Here is a 23,718-nt window from a genome sequence, read left to right on the forward strand (position 1 = left end):
CCACTAATCTTTGTGTCATCTGCAAATTTTGTTACACTACACTCTGTCCCCTCTTCCAGGTCATCTATGTATATATTGTAAACAGTTGTGGTCCCAGCACCAATCCCTGTAGCACACCACTAACCACCGATTTCCAACCCGAAAAGGACCCATTTATCCCGACTCTCTGCTTTCTGTTAGCCAGCCAATTCTCTATCCATGCTAATACATTTCCTCTGACTCTGCGTACCTTTATCTTCTGCAGTAACCTTTTGTATGGCACCTTATCGAATGCCTTTTGAAAATCTAAATACACCACATCCATCGGTACACCTCTATCCACCATGCTCATTATATCCTCAAAGAATTCCAGTAAATTAGGTAAACATGATTTCCCCTTCATGAATCCATGTTGCGTCTGCTTGATTGCACTATTCCTATCTAGATGTCCCGCTATTTCTTCCTTAATGATAGCTTCAAGCATTTTCCCCATTACAGATGTTAAACTAACCGGCCTATAGTTACCTGCCTTTTGTCTGCCCCCATTTTTAAACAGAGGCGTTACATTAGCTGTTTTCCAATCCGCTGGTACCTCCCCAGAATCCAGAGAATTTTGGTAGATTATAACGAATGCATCTGCTATAACTTCCGCCATCTCTTTTAATACCCTGGGATGCATTTCATCAGGACCAGGGGACTTGTCTACCTTGAGTCCCATTAGCCTGTCCAGCACTACCCCCCTAGTGATAGTGATTGTCTCAAGGTCCTCCCTTCCCACATTCCCGTGACCAGCAATTTTTGGCATGGTTTTTGTGTCTTCCACTGTGAAGACCGAAGCAAAATAATTGTTTAAGGTCTCAGCCATTTCCACATTTCCCATTATTAAATCCCCCTTCTCATCTTCTAAGAGACCAACATTTACTTTAGTCACTCTTTTCCGTTTTATATATCGGTAAAAGCTTTTACTATCTGTTTTTATGTTTTGCGCAAGTTTACTTTCGTAATCTATCTTTCCTTTCTTTATTGCCTTTTTAGTCATTCTTTGCTGTTGTTTAAAATTTTCTCAATCTTCTAGTTTCCCACTAACCTTGGCCACCTTATACGCATTGGTTTTTAATTTGATACTCTCCCTTATTTCCTTGGTTATCCACGGCTGGTTATCCCTTCTCTTACCGCCCTTTTTCACTGGAATATATTTTTGTTGAGCACTATGAAAGAGCTCCTTAAAAGTCCTCCACTGTTCCTCAATCGTGCCACCGTTTAGTCTGTGTTTCCAGTCTACTTTAGCCAACTCTGCCCTCATCCCACTGTAGTCCCCTTTGTTTAAGCATAGTACGCTCGTTTGAGACACTACTTCCTCACCCTCAGTCTGTGTTACAAATTCAACCATACTGTGATCACTCATTCTGAGAGGATCTTTTACTAGGAGATCGTTTATTATTCCTGTCTCATTACACAGGACCAGATCTAAGATAGCTTGCTCCCTTGTAGGTTCTGTAACATAGTGTTCTAAGAAACAATCCCGTATGCATTCTATGAATTCCTCCTCAAGGCTACCCCGTGCGATTTGATTTGACCAATCAATATGTAGGTTAAAATCCCCCATGATTACTGCCGTTCCTTTTTCACATGCCTCCATTATTCCCTTGATTATTGTCTGCCCCACCGTGAAGTTATTATTTGAGCAGCATTTAATGTGAAATCAAGTGGATCTAAGTGAGGTTTGCAGCTATGCTGAAATCTATTTATATATATGTTTCTGAGGTAGAAGCAACATAGGATTAAATCACACAAATCTTTTCAGAAAACTTAGCCATAAAAAGTAAATAGTGGTACATTGAATGATAAGCCTTTAAAATATGCAACAAAATGAAGAGGGAAATAGATAAAATTTAACCTGATTTTCATCTGGGTAAACGGAAATTATGGAGCACTTTAATATACTAATACTGCAAAGGACCAAAATTGCCCCTCTTTAAGGTTCAATGGGGTGGTAAGGCCTTTCCGACTGGGGATAGGCGATGGGCAGACTCATCTGAAATTGCCCCCGAGCCGGGGATGGCGTAAACGGGTTTTCACTGGGCCCCATGTTCTTGCCCTGTCAGGCACCTGCAACCCCTTAGCACCTGGCAGCGACCCATTTCCACCGCGCGAGGGAAACTGCCCCGTAGGAGCCGCCGCCGCACAGTGCCCCCGACAGCTTTTCCCGGCAGGAAGCTGTCAGTGGCTGGGCGGTACGTCCGCCCTTAAAGGGGAGGGACACCATGGCGGCAGCCATTTTATTTTCACTGTCAGCCGACTCTGAAGTCCGGCACCCCCTCTTGGGTGCCGGGCCACTGGAGCCCTCCCTGGTGGTCCATTGGACGCCACTAAAGTGGCTGCAGAGCTTGCAGCGTCCCTTCCCTTTCACTGAACTGGAGGGACATTGCTACGTGTCAGCGTTGATATGCTCAGCGTGGTGCTGATGACACCCCCCGCCTTCCACCCCATTCCCAAAGCCGCCCCTCAGCCGCCCCCAAAAATGAAAGAAGTTGAAGAGGTCAATTTCCCTTTATTCTCCACCACATGGAGTCGGACGGAGAATAGTCATCTAATTCGAATTATCTGTCCCGTTGGGGCGGAGGGTAATTTCGGCCACCAAATGTTTTCACACCACATTTTGTTTGTAACTGTACAAATGCAACGTGAAATTTGTAGTACAGCTCCAATGGATCTAAAGAGGCTCTAGATGTCCCTTTATATTTATAGCTTCGGTAGTTCAAGTTGTGGGAGAGTGACATTTTTCTGCTGGCTCCTTGCATTTACATTGCTGGAAATGACTCCTTTAGCTGGTTGGCAAAATCAAAGACTCATGGGTCAACAATGCCATATGGATGGAAACATAGAAACATAGAAAATAGGTGCAGGAGTAGGCCATTTGGCCCTTCGAGCCTGCACCACCATTCAATAAGATCATGGCTGATCAAGCCTGATAGCTCTGTGCCTCAATGCGAGGAGTATTCAGAATAAGGTGGACGAATTAACGGCGCAGATAGCAGTTAATGGGTATGAAGTAATTGGCATCACGGAGATGATTCAACATTTAGAAAAGATAGACAGAAAGGTAACGGAGGCGGGGTGGCATTGCTGGTTAAAGAGGAAATTAATGCCATAGTAAGAAAGTACATTAGCTTGGATGATGTGGAATCGGTGTGGGTGGAGCTACGGAATACCAAGGGGCAGAAACCACTAGTGTGAGTTGTGTACAGACCACCAAACAGTAGTAGGAAGGTTGGGGACAGCATCAAACAAGAAATTAGGGATGCATGCAATAAAGGTACAGCAGTTATCATGCGTGACTTTAATCTACATATTGATTGGGCTAACCAAACTGGTAGCAATGCGGTGAAGATGGATTTCCTGGAGTGTATTAGGGATGGTTTTCTGGACCAATATGTCGAGGAACCAACTAGGGAGCTGGCCATCCTAGACTGGGTGATGTGTAATGAGAAAGGACTAATTAGCAATCTTGTTGTGCAAGGCCCCTTGGGGAAGAGTGACTATAACATGGTAGAATTCTTTATTAAGATGGAGAGTGACACAGTTAATTCAAAAACTAGGGTCCTGAACTCAAGGAAAGGTAACTTCGATGGTTTGAGGCGTGAATTGGCGAGAATAGTCTGGCAAATGATACTTAAAGGGTTGACGGTGGATAGGTAATGGCAAACATTTAAGGATCACATGGATGAACTTCAGCAAATTGTACATCCCTATCTGGAGTAAAAATAAAACGGGGAAGGTGGCTCAACTGTGGCTAACAAGGGAAATTAAGGATAGTGTTAAATCCAAGGAAGAGGCATATAAATTGGCCCGAAAAAGCAACAAAGCTGAGGACTGGGAGAAATTTAGAATTGAGCAGAGGAGGACAAAGGGTTTAATTAAGAGGGGGAAAATAGAGTACGAGAAGCAGCTTGCCGGGAACATAAAAACTGACTGCAAAAGCATCTATAGATATGTGAAGAGAAAAAGATTAGTGAAGACAAACGTAGGTCCCTTGCAGTCGGATTCAGCTGAATTTATAATGGGGAACAAAGAAATGGCAGACCAATTGAAGAAATACTTAGATTCTGTCTTCACGAAGGAAGATACAAATAACCTTCCGGAAGTACTAGGGGACAGTGGGTCTAGTGAGAACGAGGAACTGAAGGATATCCTTATTAGGCGGGAAATTATGTTAGGGAAATTGATGGGATTGAAGGCCGATAAATCTCCTGGGCCTGATTGTCTGCAACCCAGAGTACTTAAGGAAGTGGCCCTAGAAATAGTGGATGCATTGGTGATCATTTTCCTACAGTCTATCGACTCTGGATCAGTTCCTATGGACTGGAGGGTAGCTAATGTAACACCACTTTTTGAAAAGGGAGGGAGAGAGAAAGCGGGTAATTATAGACTGGTTAGCCTGACATCAGTAGTGGGGAAAATGTTGGAGTCAATTATTAAGGATGAAATAGCAGCGCATTTGGAAAGCAATGACAGGATCGGTCCAAGTCAGCATGGATTTATGAAGGGGAAATCATGCTTGACAAATCTTCTGGAATTTTTTCAGGATGTAACTAGTAGAGTGGACAAGGGAGAACCAGTGGATGTCGTGTATTTGGACTTTCAAAAGGCTTTTGACAAGGTCCCACACAAGAGATTGGTGTGCAAAATCAAAGCACATGGTATCGGGGGTAATATACTGGTGTGGATAGAGAACTGATTGGCAGACAGGAAGCAGAAAGACGGGATAAACGGGTCCTTTTCAGAATGGCAGGCAATGACTAGTGGAGTGCCGCAGGGCTCAGTGCTGGGACCCCAGCTCTTTACAATATTCATCAATGATTTGGGTGAAGGAATTGAGTGTAATATCTCCAAGTTTGCAGATGACACTAAACTGGGTGGCGATGTGAGCTGTGAGGGGGACGCTAGGAGGCTGCAGGGTGACTTGGACAGGTTAGGTGAGTGGGCAAATGCATGCAGTATAATGTGGATAAATGTGAGGTTATCCACTTTGGGGGCAAAAACGCAAAGACAGAATATTATCTGAATGGCGGCAGATTAGGAAAAGGGGAGGTGCAACGAGACCTGGGTGTCATGGTTCATCAGTCATTGAAAGTTGGCATACAGGTACAGCAGGCGGTGAAGAAGGTAAATGGTATGTTGGCCTTCATAGCTAGGGGATTTGAGTATTGGAGCAGGGAGATCTTACTGCAGTTGTACAGGGCCTTGGTGAGGGCTCACCTCAACTATTGTGTTCAGGTTTGGTCTCCTAATCTGAGGAAGGACGTTCTTGCTATTGAAGGAGTGCAGCGAAGGTTCACCAGACTGATTCCCAGGATGGCAGGACTGACATATGAGGAGAGACTGGATCGATTGGGCCTTTATACATTGGAGTGTAGAAGGATGAGAGGGGATCTCATAGAAACATATAAGATTCTGACAGGACGGGACAGGTTAGATGCGGGTAGAATGTTCCTGATGCTGGGGAAGTCCAGAACCAGGGGACACAGTCTTAGGATAAGGAGTAGGCCATTTAGGACTGAGATGAGGAGAAACTTCTTCACTCAGAGAGTTGTTGAACTGTGGAATTCCCTGCCGCAGAGAGTTGTTGATGCCAATTCATTGGATATATTCAAGAGGAAGTTAGATATGGCCCTTACGGCTAAGGGGATAAAGGGGTATGGAGAGAAAGCTGGAAAGGGATACTGAGGGAATGATCAGCCATGATGGTGCAGGCTCAAAGGGCCGAATGGCCTACTCCTGCTCCTATTTTCAATGTTTCTATGTTTCACCTCAGTACCCCTTTCCTGCTTTCTCTCCATACCCCTTGATCACATTAGCCGTAAGGGCCATATCTAACTCCCTCTTGAATATATCCAATGAACTGACATCAACAACTCTCTGCGGTAGAGAATTCCACAGGTTAACAACTCTCTGAGTGAAGAAGTTTCTCCTCATCTCAGTCCTAAATGGCTTACCCCTTATCCTGAGACTGTGTCTCCTGGTTCTGGACTTCCCCAACATCGGGAACATTCTTCCTGCATCTAACCTGTCCAGTCCCATCAGAATTTTACATGTTTCTATGAGATCCCCTCTCATCCTTCTAAACTCCAGTGAATACAGGCCCAATTGATCCAGTCTCTCCTCATATGTCAGTCCTGCCATTCCAGGAATCAGTCTGGTGAACCTTCGCTGCACTCCCTCAATAGCAAGAACGTCCTTCCTCAGATTAGGAGACCAAACCTGAACACAATAGTTGAGGTGAGGCCTCACCAAGGCCCTGTACAACTGCAGTAAGATCTCCCTGCTCCTATACTCAAATCCCCTAGCTATGAAGGCCAACATACCATTTGCCTTCTTCACCGCCTGCTGTACCTGTATGCCAACTTTCAATGACTGATGTACCATGACACCCAGGTCTCGTTGCACCTCCCCTTTTCCTAATCTGCAGCCATTCAGATAATATTCTGCCTTCGTGTTTTTGCCACCAAAGTGGATAACCTCACATTTATCCACATTATACTGCATCTGCCATGCATTTGCCCACTCACCTAACCTGTCCAAGTCACCCTGCAGCCTCTTAGCGTCCTCCTCACAGCTCACACCGCCACCCAGTTTAGTGTCTTCTGCAAACTTGGAGATATTACACTCAATTCCTTCATCTAGATCATTGATGTATATTGTAAATAACTGGAGTCCCAGCACTGAGCCCTGCGGCACCCCACTAGTCACTGCCTGTCATTCTGAAAAGGACCCGTTTATCCAACCAGTTCTCTATCCACATCAGTACATTACCCCCAATACCATGTGCTTTAATTTTGCACACTAATCTCTTGTGTGGGACCTTGTCAAAAGCCTTTTGAATGTCCAAATACACCACATCTACCAGTTCTCCCTTGTCCACTCTACTAGTTACATCCTCAAAAAATTCCAGAAGATTTGTCAAGCATGATTTCCCTTTCATAAATCCATGCTGACTTGGACCGATCCTGTCACTGCTTTCCAAATGTGCTGCTATTTCATCTTTAATAATTGATTCCAACATTTTCCCCACTACTGATTTCAGGCTAACTGGTCTATAATTATCTGTTTTCTCTCTCCCTCCTTTTTAAAAAAATGGTTTTACATTAGCTACCCTCCAGTCCATGAGAACTGATCCGGAGTCGATAGACTGTAGGAAAATGATCACCAATGCATCCACTATTTCTAGGGCCACTTCCTTAAGTACTCTGGGATGCAGACTATCAGGCCCCACGGATCTATTGGCCTTCAATACCATCAATTTCCCTAACACAATTTCCCGCCTAATAAGGATTTCCTTCAGTTCCTCCTTCTCACTAGACCCTCGGTCTCCTAGTATTTCCGGAAGATTATTTGTGTCTTCCTTCGTGAAGACAGAACCAAAGTATTTGTTCAACTGGTCTCCCATTTCTTTGTTCCCCATTATAAATTCACCTGAATCTGACTGCAAGGGTCCTACGTTTGTCTTCACTAATCTTTTTCTCTTCACATATCTATAGAAGGATAAAGGATATAGGCTTGTTTATGCTATGAAGTGCAGCTGGTGTAGTGGGATAAGGTAATAATTCCACCGAGTACATCTCAGGGTAATGGTCTGGCAGTAACATATCAGAATCCAGTTACGTATCCAGTTTACCATAAAACCAGATAATCTAGCATTCGTAATGACATCAAATGTTATGATGTACACTGGAACTGTTATTTATGCCTACCATTTGGCACAAGCATGATTTTGGGTTGGTAAATGATATCTCAGTATGTGAAAATAATGTGTATTCAACAAGATTTTACTGACTACACCAAAGGGTCTTTGATTATTCAGATCTGAGCTTCCAAGGAAGGCAGAGCATACAATTGCGCAACCTGGCTGGCATTTTGCCACACATTTCAATAAGCTGGTTTAATATAACAAAAGTATAAGAAAGCATCTCAGAACATTATCCAACGAAAGCTTCTCAAACAATTATTCTATCCTTCCACGTCATTACTGACATTTCTCAAATGCAGGAGGCCTTTTGATCGAGGCAATTTAATTTTAGCTAGACTGAAATGCTACCAAACCCAAAGCCCCATATTTGCTGCCACTGTCAATGCTGTGCTATAATCAGCTGACAAGGAAACAACACAAGTTTTCCTTGCCAACTAAAATAGAGCCATTCTTACCTATCTAATCGTAGCTAGAGAATCAACTACAATGGCTTCTCTTCCCACCCCTGCATCGTTACCTCTGGTGCCCCCAAGGATCTATCCTTGGTTTCCTCCTATTTCTCATCTACATATTGCCCCTTGGCGACATCATCCGGAAATACAGCGTCAGTTTCCACATGTACACTGATGACACCCAGCTCTACCTCACTACCACTTCTCTCAAACCCTCCACAGTCTCTAAATTGTCAGACTGCTTTTCCAGTATCCAGTTCTAGATGAGCCGAAATTTTCTCCAATTTAATATTTGGAAGACCAAAGCCATTGTTTTCAGTCTCCGCCACAAACTTCATTCCCTAACCACTGACTCCATCCCTCTCCAAACTTCTGTCTGAGGCTGAACCAGACGGTATCATATTGGCATCATATTTGACCCCGAGCTTTTGACCACATATCTGCAGCATAACTAAGGCGGCCTATTTCCACCTCTGTAACATCGCCCATGTCCGCCCTTGCATCAGCTCATCCACTGCTGAAGCCCTCATTCATGCCTTTGTGAGCTCTAGATTTGACTATTCTAATGCACTCTTGGCTGGCCTCTCACATTCTACCCCACGTAAACTAGAGGTGATCCAAAACTCGGTGTCAGTATTTTATCGCATAATACTCCTGAAGTGTCTTGGGATGTTTCATTACGCTAAAGGCGCTATATAAATACAAGTTGTTGTTGTATTATTTGGCTGAGAGTTCTTTTTTGTTGAAGTTATGAATTATGCTATTTTCTTCACTCTTCTGGTTCAACTCAAAACTATTTCTGGCTCACATTCTCTTTGCCTAAAAACATTTACTTCTGTATCCAAGAGGATAGAAACATTCATTTTCAGTCCAACAAGAGAAAGTCTAACCTCCTCCCCTTGACATTCAACGGTATTACCATCGCCGAATCCCCCATCATCTACATTCTGGGGGTCACCATTGACCAGAAACTTAACTGGACCAGTCACATATATACCATGGCTATAAGAGCAGGTCAGAGGCTGGGTATTCTGCGGCAAGTGACTCACCACCTGACTCTCCAAAGCCTTTCCACCATCTACAAGGTACAAGTCGGGAGTGTAATGGAATACTTGCCTGGATGAGTGCAGCTCCAACAACATGCAAGAAGCTCAACACCATCCAGAACAAAGCAGCCCGCTTGAATGGCACCCCATCCATCACCTTAAACATTCACCATGGCTGCAGTGTGCACCATCTACAAGATTCACTGCAGCAATTCGCCAAGGCTTCTTTGGCAGCACCTCCCAAATCTTCAACCTCTACAACCGTTTAGGTCAAGGGCAGCAAGTTCCCCTCCAAGTCACATACCATCCTGATTTGGAAATATGTCACCGTTCCTTCATCGTCACTGGGTCAAAATCATGGAATTCCCTACCGAACAGCACTGTGGAAGTACGTTCATCACAGGGACTGCAGCAGTTCAAGAAGATGTCTCATCACCACCTTCTCAAGGGCAATTAGGGATGGACAATAAATGCTGGCCAGGCCAGCGATGCCCACATCCCTGAAAAGAATAAAACAAGTATCCACTGTCCAAGTGTCTTTGTAATAATATATGATTTGGGAAAAAACATAAATTCTGAACATATACTGCATATTTCAAAGTCGCTGATATCTAACGTATTCAAATCCACTACGTACTTCCATAAAGATACATCTAATGGGTTGAATAGCTCATTCACAGATTGAAAAACGTGAGATGCAAGTGTAAAATGCTGAACCTTATATATTAGTGGCTGAGTCATCATCAACCAACTCAAGATGAAACTTGTTCCAAAAAGTAGGTATAAAAAGCAGCTCTGCTGTAACTGTGATGCCATTGTGATCTTGAGAAGGTGCCTTATATGCAAACAACTACACGATAAAGGAATAACAAAGGATGGCTCTAATATGTCTGAGTGTAGATTGGCATCCCCTGAAGTTCTACCCCACTTTAGAGAAGAGCGCTAAGACAGAAGGAAATCACATTTTTAGGGTTTGATTGACAGTTTATAGGACAGCCCACCCACTATGTCTTTTGTAAACTGGAAACGGACCATTTTTATTCTTGTTTCCACACAACAGCCATCACAACTACACAAGGTTCAGTACATATAATCAGTTTTTAATACCATAAAAAAGAATATGCATCATACATCCATACAATACCTATTTTTACCTCACCTGTACAAATCTGTGATCAGGCCCTCATCAAAGCGAGAGCACAAATTATTAAGGAGACGCTCATGCTGTCCATACAAGCAGATATAGTTGGAGACTGCTAAAGGTTCCAGCGATAAACACGTGATGGATTCTACCATGCTGTATTGGTTGAAATAGATTTGGAAGTAGTTTCCGGTGTTCGCACTTCCTGTGGTTATTTCACGTGGCTATAAAAATGAAAGAAAATAATCAATACTGCCCATTCTTGTTCACTGAATTATACACCTAAAATTGATTTCTGGAAGGCAAGCAAGATTTTGTAGCATAAATGAGGTGTCATGGTATAATTTCTTGCCCAGTGCGCAACTGCATATCTGATCCTATATCAACTGATGTATGAGCAAACATGTGACAAGATAAAATGTGAACAAATTCCTATTTAAAGGGAAGAAGGCTCTTGCATTTGAACTGTCAGATGTAAATGCATTGTAGGCAGATTTTCAGAAGTAACTGGGGCCGAAATTGCCCCTTTCTATAAGGCCCATGGCCGCCTGAAAGCAGCGGCCACGGGTTGGTGCAGACTGGCCGCCGAGTCGCCGCCATTTTTAAAATTGCCTTTCCTCAGGTTTGGAGCGATGTAGGGGACCGCTCCGCCTGTTTTCCCACGTGCATGCGCTGACCCCTTACCGACCGGCAGCGACCCCTTCCTGAAATTGCCCCGTGGGAAATTGCCTCTTTCTGGAATTGCCCCATGGGAGTGGCACTGCCACTCTGGACTGGAGGAGAGCATTGGTAGGAAGTTATTAATCTTTCAAACCAAGAAGCACAAGAGAGGTTTTACTAGAAGTTACTAGAGTTAAGATGATTAGAATTAGGAGGATTTGACATAAGATCAGGTGAGATGACCAGCAATGAAAAGATTGCATTCAACTACCAAACCACAAAAAGAGAATTGATGTACTTGATACCAGTTGAGTTGAGGATTTTGGGCTTCTTCAGTATAGAAAACCTAGGGGATATTATAGTGGCCAATGTGGAAGTCACTAACATTGAATCTGTCAAGTTCCAACCCAAAGTATGCTATCTCCTCTTACAGCATGTATGTAATGGGAAATATCATACAATATTAATATAAAATTTAAATCCTATGTTATACAGGTATTCACTATCAATAAACTGCTTTCATTCTATGTTGTGTGATACTGAGGGTCTTGTCATATAGTTCTAATGGATACCAAAGGTAAAGTTTCCATTTTGAGTGCAATCGGAAACTTGTACCCAAAATGTGCTCGAAATTGCGCTGGTTAGGTTACAGTTCAAGTTTCTGATAAAATTAATTTGCGTAATCACAAACGTAAAATCTTCTATGAACCAGCACAATTGGGCAGCATAATAGAACGTAATTGTCTCTTTTTTTCTCTTTTCATTAAAAAGTATTCCTTGATATATTTAAGAGTGTAACCTGGTACATTTATTAATACAGCTGAATTTATCACCAAAAATAAGCATTTTTACTACGAGTGTCCAGTCCTCCATCTGAGTAACCTGATTTAAAATCACTGAAAATTGCTTAAAAAAACTATACTGAACCAGTTAATAGTTTCAGTGGTGTACACTAGTCAGTTTCTTAATGAATTCTTATCCATTCAGTCGTCAGAGAATTGCTTGCAATGGCTTCTCTTTCCGCTCCTGCACTGTTACCTCTGGAGTAACCCAAGGATCTATCCTTGGCCCCCTCCTATTTCATATCTACATGCTGCCCCTCGGTGACATCATCCAAAAACACGTCAGGTTTCACATGTATTCTGACAACACTCTACCTTAGCACCACTTCTCTCAACCCCTCCACTGTCTCTAATTTGTCACACTGCTTGTCTGACATCCAGTACTGGATGAGCAGAAGGTTCCTCCAACTAAATATTGGGAAGACTAAAGCCATTGTCTTCAGTCCCCACCACAAACTCCGTTCCCTAGCCACTAACTACATTCCTCTCCCTGGCAACTGTCTAAGGCTGAACCAGACTGTTCACAACCTAGGTGTCATATTTGACACCGAGGTGAGCTTCCGACTACACATCCACGCCTGAAGTTGCATGTTCAGCCATGAACTCATTGAATGGCGGTGCAGGCTCGAAGGGCCGAATGGCCTACTCCTGCACCTATTTTCTATGTTTCTATGTTTCTGTCACCAAGACCGCCTACTTTCACCTATGTAACATCGCCTGACTCTGCCCCGCCTCAGCTCATCTGCTGCTGAAACCCTCACTCATGCCTTTGTTACTCTTAGACTTGACCAATCAATGCTCTCCTGGCCAGCATCCCACCTTCCACTCTCCATAAACTTGAGCTCATCCAAAACTCTACTGCTCATATTCTAACTCGCACCAAGTCCCGTTCACCCACCATCCCTGCGCTTGCTGACCTACATTGGCTCCCAGTCTGGCAACACCTCAATTTTGAAATGTTCACCCTTGTTTTCAAAATCCTCCATGGCCTTGCTCCTCTTTAATCTCTGTAACTTCCTCCAGCCCTACAACCCTCCTAGACCTCGGCGCTCATCCAATTCTAGCCTCTTGCACTTCCCCGATTTTAATCATTCCACCTTTGGCGGCCGTGCTTTCAGCTACCAAGATCCTACGCTCTGGAATTACCTCCCTAAACCTCTCCACCTTGCTACTGCTCACTCCTCCTTTAAGACATTCCTAAAAACCTAGCTCTTTGACCAAGCTTTTGGTCATCTATCCTAATATCTCCTTATGTGGCTCGGAGTCAAATTTTGTTGATAATGCTCCTTGGGATGTTTTACTATGTAAAGCTGCTATATAAATGGAAGTTGTTGTTGTTCTTACTCCGAGATCCCTTTGCTCCTCTACTCCATTTAGACACTCATTTTTCAAGCAGTATGTGGCCTCCTTATACATCCTACCAAAATGTAACACCAAATGCTTAACTATATTGAAATTAATTTGACAATTACACGCCCATTCTGCAAGTTTATTAATATCCCCTTGTATTTTGATAGTCTTCCTCAGTATTAACTATTTCGAGTCGTCCGCAAATTTTAAAGTTTTACTTCTGATTCCAGAGTCTAAATCGTTTACGTAAATTGTGAACAGTCGTCCCAGCACCGATCCTTGTGGAACACCACTTCCCACCTTTTTGCCAGTCTGAGTACCTATCCTTAATCCGTTCTCTCTGTTTTATGTTCTGTATCCCACTTGCTATCCATTCTGCTACCTGTCCTGACTCCATATGCTCCAACCGTAGTCATGAATCTACTATGTGGTATCTTATTGAAGGCCTTTTTAGAATTCAAATATATTATAATTGGGTTTAAACTAGCTTGGCAGAGGGATGGAAATCTGAGAGTAGATTCAGAAGGGAAAGAAGCAAAGCTGGAATTGGAAAGCAGAAAATTAGAAAGTGAATTTGGAAGGCAGAAGAAACAGAGAGAAAATAGACAAAAAGAGAGTTTGGCAGTGCTAAATGGTATATACTTCAATGCAAGGAGTCTGGGGAATAAGGCAGTTGAGCTGAGAGCACAGATAGACACTTGGGAGTATGATATTGGCCCAGAGATCCCGGTTTCTCGTTCCCGCTGGCGTTCGACTGGATTCTAGAAAAAAAAGCGCATCTATCTGAAGCTGCTGTGTCCATACGAGATCCCGGTCTAGAGACCTCCCCTGACTGCGCATCGCAGCATGTGCACGTTGGGACGTGCGCAGGCCTGGAGCTGGAGTCACATGGCTCTGGACAGTATATTCTCATTCATAATAATGGAAACTCCGTAAGTTGGAGTTCCCATTATTATGAATGAGAAACAGTCCCCAAAACACACATAACCAATAATAAGCAATAGAAAAAATGCACAGCATAATTATATTAATTTAAATTAAAGTTATTTATGTATTTATAAAATATAAATTTTTCCAATTTTTAAAAAAGTTAAAAAAATTATGGTTTAAAATAAACTTACTGTAGTGGGGAGGGTTTTTAACAATAAAATGTGTTTAAAATGTTTTATTTAACAATGTTTTTGTGTGTTTTAAAATTCTTACATCTGGAAAAGTAGGCTATGCGCCTGCTTTTATCAGGCGCAAGAGTTTTGAGGACATTTGCTGGGCAAGATATGGGTAAATATCGCAATCTTGCCCATGCAAATGTCTTCGCTCCAGAGATGCGTTGGATCTGTCAAGCTCCAGCTTGACAGATCGGAAAAGCTGGTTTTCAGCGCATGTGCATTGTGCGCTGAAAACCGGCTTTTCCGATGCCTTCCCGGATCCATAGAAACTCCGTACGGACCTGGGGAGGCTGAAATTTCAGGGCCAATAAAACTGTTACTGAGACATAGCTGAAAGAAGGGCAGGTATGGCAATTCAACATTCCTTGTTAGAGGGTTTTCAGACGGGATAGTGGAGGATAAAAAAGGAGCGGGGTTGCAGTATTAAAGAAACAATTACAGCTGTGAGGAGGGATGATATGTTAGAAGGATCATCAAATGAGGCCATATGGGTTGAATTGAAGAACAAAAAAGGGGTGATCACGGTACCAAAAGGGAACTATAGACCCCAAAACAGTAAGAGGGAGATAGAAGAGCAAATATGAAGGCAAATTTCTGAGAAGTGCAAAAACTATAGGGCAGTAATAGTAGGGGATTTCAATCACCCTAATATTAGTTGGGATGAAAGTAGTGTGAAAGGTATAGAGGGTACAGAATTCCTAAAATGTATTCAGGAGAACCTTTTTAACCAGTATGCAGCAAGCCCAACAAGGGAGGGGGCGGTTCTGGACTTAGTTTTAAGGAATGAAGCTGGGCAGGTAGAAGGGGTGTCAGTGGGAGAGCATTTTGGTGCTAGTGATCATAATTCAGTTAGATTTAGGGTAGTTATAGAAAAGGACAAAGATTGGGGGAAAGTCAATTTTTACTAAGCTGAGAGGTGATTTAGCCAAGGTGGACTAGAAACAGGTACTTACTGGAAGGTAAATCAGTGACAGAGCAGTAGGAGGCATTCAAGGAGGAGTTCCTGAGGGTTCAGAGCAAGTATGTTCCCTGAAAGAAAAAGGGTGTGACTAACAAATCTAGAGCCCTCTGGATGTCAAGGAGGTACAGGGTAGGATAAAGAAAAAAAGGGAGGCTTATGACAGATATCGAGGGCTAAATACTACTGAAACGCTAGAGGAGTATAGAAAGTGTCGGGGTGAAATTAAAAAGTAAATTAGGAAAGCAAAGAGCATGAAAACATTTTGGCAAGTAAAATCAAGGAAAACTCAAAGATGTTTTATAAATACATTAGGAGCAAGAGAATAACTAAAGAAAGAGTAGGGCCTATTAGAAACCTTGAAGGTAATCTGTGTGTGAAGGTGGAAGAAACGGATATGGTCCTTAATGAATACTTTGTGAATGTTTTCACAAAGGAGAGGGGCAATGCAGCCATTGCAATTAAGGAGGAGTGTGAAGTATTAGATGAAATAAACATAGTGAGAGAGTAAGTATTAAGAGGTTTAGCAGCTTTGAAAGTGGATAAATCCCCAGGCCCGGATGAAATGTATCCCAGCTGTGAAGAGAAACAAAAGAGGAAATAGCAGAGACTCTGACTATCATTTGCCAATCCTCTCTGGCGACAGATGCAGTGCCGGAGCCTGGAGGATTGCTAAGGTTGTACCTTTGTTTAAAAAAGGAGAAAGGGATAGACTGAGGGACAAGATAAATCTTCATTTAGAAAGACACAGATTAATCGTGGACAGTCAGCTTGGATTTGTTAAGGGAAGGTTATGTCTGACTAACTTGATTGCATTTTTTGAGGAGGAAACAAGGAGGGTTGACAAGGATAGTGCATTTGATGGAATGTATATGGATTTTAGCAAGGCTTTTGATAAGGTCCCACATGGCAGACTGGTCACAAAAGTAAAAGCCCATGCGATCCAAGGTAAAATGGCAAGCTGGATCCAAAATAGGCTTAGAGGCAGGAAGCAAAGGGTAATGGTTGATGGGTGTTTTTTTGACTGGAAGGCCGTTTCCAGTGGGGTTCCGCAGGGCTTAGTGCTGGGTCCCTTGCTTTTTGTGGTATATATCAATGATTTAGACTTGAATGTAGGGGGTATGATTAAGAAGTTTGCAGATGATACAAAAATAGGCTGTATGGTTGATAATGAAGAAGAAAACTGTAGACTGCAGAAAGATATCAATGAACTGGTCAGGTGGGCAGAACAGCAGCAAATGGAATTCAATCCAGAGAAGTGTGAGGTAATGCATTTGGGGAGGGCTAATAGGCAAGGGAATACACATTAAATGGTAGGACACTGAGAAATGCAGAGGAACAAAGGGACCTTGGAGTGCATGACCACAGATCCCTGAAGGGAGCAGGCCATGTAGATAAGGTGGTTAAGAAAGCATATGGGATTCTTGCCTTTATTAGCCGAGGCATAGAATACAAGAGCAGGGGGTTTATGCTTGAACTGTACAAAACACTAGTTAGGCGACAGCTAGAGTATGGCGTGCAGTTCTGGTCACCACATTATAGGAAAGATGTGATTGCACTGGAGAGGGTACAGAAAAGATTTACGAGGATGTTACCTGGACCGGAGAATTTTAGCTATGAGGAAAGATTGTATAGGCTAGGTTTGTTTTCTTTGGAACAGAGGAGGCTGAGGGGATAATAAGAACATAAGAAATAGGAACAGGAGTAGGCCATACGATCCCTCGAGCCTGTTCCGCCATTCAGTAAGATCATGGCTGATCTGATCATGGACTCAGCTCCACTTCCCCGCACGCTCCCCATAACCCCTTATCCCCTTATTGTTTAAGAAACTGTCTATTTCTGTCTTAAATTTATTCAATGTCCCAGCTTCCACAGCTCTCTGAGGCAGCGAATTCCACAGATTTACAACCCTCTGAGAGAAGAAATTTCTCCTCATCTCTGTTTTAAATGAGCGGCCTCTTATTCTAAGATCATGCCCTCTAGTTCTAGTCTCCCCCATCAGTGGAAACATCCTCTCTGCATCCATCTTGTTAAGCTTCCTCATAATCTTATACATTTTGATAAGATCGCCTCTCATTCTTCTGAACTCCAATGAGTAGAGGCCCAACCTACTCAACCTTTCCACATGTTAACCCCTTCATCCCCGGAATCAACTTAGTGAACCTTCTCTGAGCTGCCTCCAAAGCAAGTATATCCTTTCGTAAATATGGAAACCAAAATTGCACACAGTATTCCAGGTGTGGCTTCACCAATACCCTTATAGATGTAGCAAGACTTCCCTGCTTTTATACTCCATCCCCTTTGCAATAAAGGCCAAGATACCATTGGCCTTCCTGATCACTTGCTGTACCTGCAAACTATCCTTTTGTATTTCATGCACAAGTACCCCCAGGTCCCGCTGTACTGCGGCACTTTGCAATCTTTCTACATTTAAATAATAACTTGTTCTTTGATTTTTTTTCTGCCAAAGTGCATGACCTCACACTTTCCAACATTATACTCCATCTGCCCATTGAGGTGAATAACATTATGAGGGGCCTAGATAGAGTGGATAGGAAGGACCTATTTCCCTTAACAGAGGGATCAACAACTAGGGGGCATAGATTTAAAATAATTGGTAGGAGGTTTAGAGGGGATTTGAGGAGAATTATTTTCACCCAAAGGGTGGTGGGGGTATGGAACTTACTGCCTGAAAGGATGATAGAGGCAGAAACAATAACCACTTAAAAAAATTACTTGGACGTGCACTTGAAGTGCCATAGCTACAAGACTATGGATCTAGAGCTGGAAAGTGCGATTACGCTGGATAGCTCTTTGTCGTCTGACGCGGGCACAATGGGCCAAAATGGCCTCCTTCCATGCTGTAAATTTCTATGATTACATCTACTTCTGCATTACCCTTGTCTACTCTTTCTGTTACATCTTCACAGAATTCAGTAAGGTTGGAAAGACATGACCTTCCCCTTTGAAATCTGTGCCCGTCATGTACGTACTTTTGGGATCACTAGCCACTAGATAGCGTCACTGTTGGAGGCCAATGGGCTGCACGCACGTGTGTGCAGCCCAAGTATAAAAGGCCAGCCATTTTGTATATGAGTCCTTTTGGGCCTTAATAAAGCAGAGCCAAGGTCATACCTCTTGGAGTTAAACAGTACTCAGTCTAACAGTTATTGCATACACAACATTTGGCGACGAGGCAACAAGAACCTTTTCATGCAAAAATGAGCACAATTGGATTGTTGGAGCGATTTGTAGAAGGAGAAGATTGGGCAGACTTTGTGAGTCGTTTGAGCCAGTTCTTCATGGCCAACAAAATGGAGGAGGTCGGCAACGCATATTGGCAGTGTTCCTCACGGTTTGCAGTCCAAAAATGTATGGTCTGATAAAGAATCTACTCCTGCCTGTGAGTCCAACAGAGAAGCCGTATGAAGAATTGTGTACACTGGTACAGGGCCACCTTAAGCCAGACGAAGGCATCATCATCTCGAGATACAGATTTTATATGCACGTTCGCTCAGGGGGCCAGAATGCGGCAGAATTCGTTGCCGACCTGACACGTCTAGCGGGACCGTGTTCAGCTCAGGGCTGTGTAGGCAGACATGTTGCGGGACTTCTTTGTAATCGACATCAACCACGAGCTGATCCTGCGTAAACTACTAGCAGTGGAGACGTTGGACTTGAACAGGGCTATCACGATCGGTCAGTCATGCATGACGACGGATAGAAGTTAAAAGCAGATATCAGTGAAAAATCAAAACGCGGCAAGTACTGTAAATGTGATTGATTCAGGCAGAGTGGCACATGGCAGGGCTGACCCGACTGCGTACGCGAAACCTGTGGCCGCCCAAAGTCCGCCAGCGGGAATGCATCCGATTTCTCCATGTTGGCATTGTGGGGGAAATCACCGGCACTAGCAGTGCCGATTTAAACAATATAGTTGCAAAGGCTGTCTGAGAGTGGGACATCTCCAGCGCAAATGTCCGCAAATGAGCAAGCGTGCTGCAACACACCACGTGGAGGATGATGGTCAGACTAGCGCGGATCCGGATACGCAATCCGAGATACCAGAGGAGGAAATGTATGGACTATACTCATTCCTAACTAAGAGCAAACCGATAATGATCAACGTGAAATTTAATGGGGTACCAGTATCGATGGAACTGGACACTGGGGCGAGTCAATCGATAATGAGCCAGAGGGCATTCGACAAGTTATGGGATACTAAGGCTGTGAGGCCGAGGCTGAATCCAGTCAATGCCAAGTTGCGCACGTACACCAAAGAACTCATAACGGTGATTGGCACTGCCACAATTAGTGTTGTATGACAGTGCGGTTCATGAGTTACTGCCATGGATTGTCCCAGGCAATAAACCAACGCTGTTCGGCAGGAACTGGTTTGAAAAAATCAGATGCGACTGGAACGACATCAAGGCGTTGTCATCGGAGGAAGATACATGTGCCCAAGTACTGAACAAGTTCCCCTCGCTGTCTGAATCGGGCATCAGCAACTTCACGGGAGCCGAGGTGCAGATCCATGTGGACTCAGATGCAAGATCTGTCCATCATAAAGCTCGGGCAGTTCCGCATATGATGAGGGAGAAGGTCGAAATTGAACTGGACATACTCCAGCATGAAGGGATCATATCATCGATTGAATTTAATGAATGGGACAGCCCCATTGTTCCTGCGCTGAAAAGTGAAGGCACAGTCAGAATCTGGGGAGACTACAAGGCTACGATCAACAGGATTTCGAAACAGGATCAGTACCAATTACCGAAGGCTGGTGACTTGTTTGCATTGCTAGCCGGGGGGAAGTCGCTCACCAAACTGGATTTGACGTCGATCTACATGACACAGGAGCTGCTCGAGATGTCTGTCATGTATGCAAACTTCATGTAACTGTAACCTTCATAAGAACATAAGAACATAAGAATTAGGAACAGGAGTCGGCCATCTAGCCCCTCGAGCCTGCTCCACCATTCAACAAGATCATGGCTGATCTGGCCGTGGACTCAGCTCCACTTACCCGCCCGCTCCCCATAACCCTTAATTCCCTTATTGGTTAAAAATCTATCTATCTATGACTTGAATACATTCAATGAGCTAGCCTCAACTGCTTCCTTGGACAGAGAATTCCACAGATTCACAACCCTCTGGGAGAAGAAATTCCTTCTCAACTCGGTTTTAAATTGGCTCCCCCAAATTTTGAGGCTGTGCCCCCAAGTTCTAGTCTCCCCTACCAATGGAAACAACCTCTCTGCCTCTATCTTGTCTATCCCTTTCATTATTTTAAATGTTTCTATAAGATCACCCCTCATCCTTCTGAACTCCATCGAGTAAAGACCGAGTCTACTCAATCTATCATCATAAGGTAACCCCGTCCTCTCCGGAATCAGCCTAGTGAATCGTCTCTGTACCCCCTCCAAAGCCAGTATATCCTTCCTTAAGTCAGGCGACCAAAACTGCACGCAGTACTCCAGGTGCGGCCTCACCACTACCCTATACAGTTGCAGAAGGACCTCTCTGCTTTTGTACTCCATCCCTCTCGCAATGAAGGCCAACATTCCATTCGCCTTCCTGATTACCTGCTTCACCTGCAAACTATCCTTCTGTCATTCATGCGCAAGGACCAATCGTGAAGCAGTAGAGGCGTGTCCTGCTCAGTTGGAGCTGTGAGCAGTGAGGGAAGCAGCAAGCAACTTGAGCTCCTGCCTGGAGAGCCCTGAGACCAGCCCAGGAAGAGAAGGAAGGAAGGGGCTTCACTACAACTTTTATCCAGAGGGAGAGGAAGAGAACAGAAAACTTTTACAACTTTATCATTCTGCAAAGAGTTGGAGAGAGGGGGAAAAACCACAACAACATCCAGTGTGGAAGGAGGGAGACTCTACATTCTACAGGTGGGTGTGGGTGCATTTCCCAAAAAGACTTTGTTGTTTCGGTGGGGGGAGGAAAGAAGACCACTGAGGGCCGGAACATCGCGGGGGGTGTGTGTGTGTGTGTGGTAGTGTGCGTGGGGGCCGTGCTTACAACTAGGCCCCCCCCACAATTGGAACCCCCCCCACCCCCCACATTTGCCTAGCCTGGGATAGCTGGAGCTACCAGGCTGAAGATTGTTATTAATCACCCAATTAAAGATCGTTAGGAGTGCCTGGTGGCTCCAGCTACCCCAGGTGAAGACATCTTCTCCCCCCACCTGAAGACCACCCCAAGGACTTTTGTGTTTTTGTCATCTGGGGAGTGCACCCACCCACAGCTGCGAGGGGAGACCTGCCCTCGCAGTCCCCCCCCCCCTTCCCACCCCCCTCTCTCTTTCTCTGCTACTCTGTTTCTCCCCTCTCTCTCTGAGGCCTCTTCCTTCCAAATTTGCAAAAAAAAAACCAATTAAGACAACTGAGCAGAGGGAGCAAGGCCTCTCCCCAATTGTCAACGAGGGGAGAGGTGCCTCGTTAAGGGCTCCTCTGCTCAGTTAAATACACGAGGCCATTAAAGACCATTAAGGCCTGTGACTTTGGGGTGGGTGTAGCCCTTAAAGGGACCCCGTGATGGCGACCCCATCCACGCCGGTGGCAGGGCCAGCAAGGACGTATGCGCAGGCGGTGTCCACATCCACGGCACCTCCTGCGCCACCCGCTGCCCTGCCACCATTCAGACTTATAACCAGGAAACACGGGGTCAAGAGCTACACTCACCCCACAATGAGCATTGAGGAGTGCGTGCGGGCGATGGCTGGGGTAGTCGGCCCCTCGGCCATTGTCGCAGCCTCCAAGATGTCTGGGAAGGCCGTGTTCTTCCTGGGGTCGGAGCGGGCGGTGTCCCTGGCCCTTGAAAAGGGGCTCACGGTGGGCGGGACGTTCCTGCCGGTGGACCCTCTCGAGGCCACCGCGCAGAGGGTCATCGTGTCAAACGTCCCGCCCTTTGTTTCCGCTGAGCTCCTCCTCCCTCACCTACACCAACTGGGGGAGGTAAGGTCAGGGATCAACCCCATACCGCTCGGCCTCAGGGAGAACAGCCTGCGCCACGTGTTCTCCTTCCGCCGCCAGCTCTTTGTCCGGCTGGCGCGGGAGGAGACGACGGAAGGTCATTTTAATGTGGTGCACGAGGGGACTGCCTACCGCGTCTTCTGGACGTCGGACGGCGTGCGGTGCCATGCCTGCAGGGAGGTGGGGCACGTTCGCAAGAACTGCCCCGCCTCCAAGGCCGCCAAACCACCGAAGGCGGCCAAGGCTGGCGCCGCCGCCACCCCTCCCCCTAGTTGCGTCCGCGTGCCGGGAGCCATGGGTGCGCGGGCATCGTCGGAGGCCTTTGTTTTCAGGGCCTCCGGCGGGGGGGAGGGAGAGCGTCCGACCGGAAAGAAGGCGCGGAAGAAGACAAAACATCAAGAGGCGGGTCCCCTCAGTGCGCCGGATAATTTGACCACCGCGCTCAGCCCAACCCCGTCACCGGCGAGCGCGGGGTGCCCCGAGCCCGTGCCCGAGCCCTTGAACAACACCACAGAGGGGCCCGGGCGCGGGCAAGAAAAGGAAAAGGGGGGGGCGGAGCGGGAGGCCTCGGCAGACATGGAGGTCTCCCTGACTCCGCGCGCCCCCAGGAACAAAAAGAGGCACCGCCCCAATGAGGCGGAGGGGGAACAACATCCCTCCGCGGAGGAGTCGGTGCCCGCCGCGTGTCCCGCGTCCCCCACCAGCGCCCCCAAATTGCGCTGCAGGCGCGAGGAGTCTTTCCCCGGGGAGGGTGAGACAGTTGAGGCTGCCCAGCCTCTGCCTCCCGGGGATGGAGTGGAAGATCTGCCTGTCGTGGGGGGCGTGGGGACCGCGGAGGAATGCGTAGCCGCCGGGCCGGGCGTCCCGGGGACTGAGGCGGGCGAGGCCGAAAAGGCCGAACCTGAGCCCGCCCAGCTATTACCCAACTTCCCCCGGGAGTCGCTCGACCCGGCAGAAAAACAATTTGTTGATTTTAATGAAACTGTAGATGCTGGGCCGGGGGGTGGCAGCGGGGAGGGGGAGGAACACCCACCCTCGCCCCTTACTTTGGAGCTGGAGCGCTTGGAGGGCCTGGGGATTTTCTATGGCCGGGTCTCTCCTTGTTCTCCGGTTCCTGGGGCGGAGGGGGAACCCCTTCCGCTGTCATTTCCCGACCCAGCACCATTTTTAAAAGAGCCCAGTGGGGACTCCTCTGCCGACGATCCTGGGGGTGGGATCGGGGCAGTGCCAGGGCCGGTTGGAGCGGCCGGTTCATTTGCCGTACCTTGTGCGGTCGATGGGCCGGCTGCTGGCGGCCACCTCCCGGAGGAGGACGGGGACTCGGTGGGGGACGCGGGTGAAGACCTAGAGACCACCGCCAGTGAGGCGGTGGATCTGCTCGCGGCCGCCGCTGAGGC

The 23,718-nt window shown here is 45.8% G+C and overlaps 1 protein-coding gene across 1 annotated transcript in view; it reads right to left on the reverse strand.

The window, feature by feature from the left end:
- Window positions 1–23,718, reverse strand: part of cfap61 (cilia and flagella associated protein 61) — a 445,137-nt gene that overhangs the window by 23,629 nt on the left and 397,790 nt on the right. The window contains exon 24 of the mRNA XM_070889895.1: window positions 10,384–10,589. Within this exon, the coding sequence (XP_070745996.1) occupies window positions 10,384–10,589 (206 nt within the window). The remainder of the gene's footprint in view (window positions 1–10,383; window positions 10,590–23,718) is intronic.

Source organism: Pristiophorus japonicus, chromosome 9 (genome assembly GCF_044704955.1).
Source record: "Pristiophorus japonicus isolate sPriJap1 chromosome 9, sPriJap1.hap1, whole genome shotgun sequence".
NCBI classification, from domain to species: Eukaryota; Metazoa; Chordata; class Chondrichthyes; family Pristiophoridae; genus Pristiophorus; species Pristiophorus japonicus.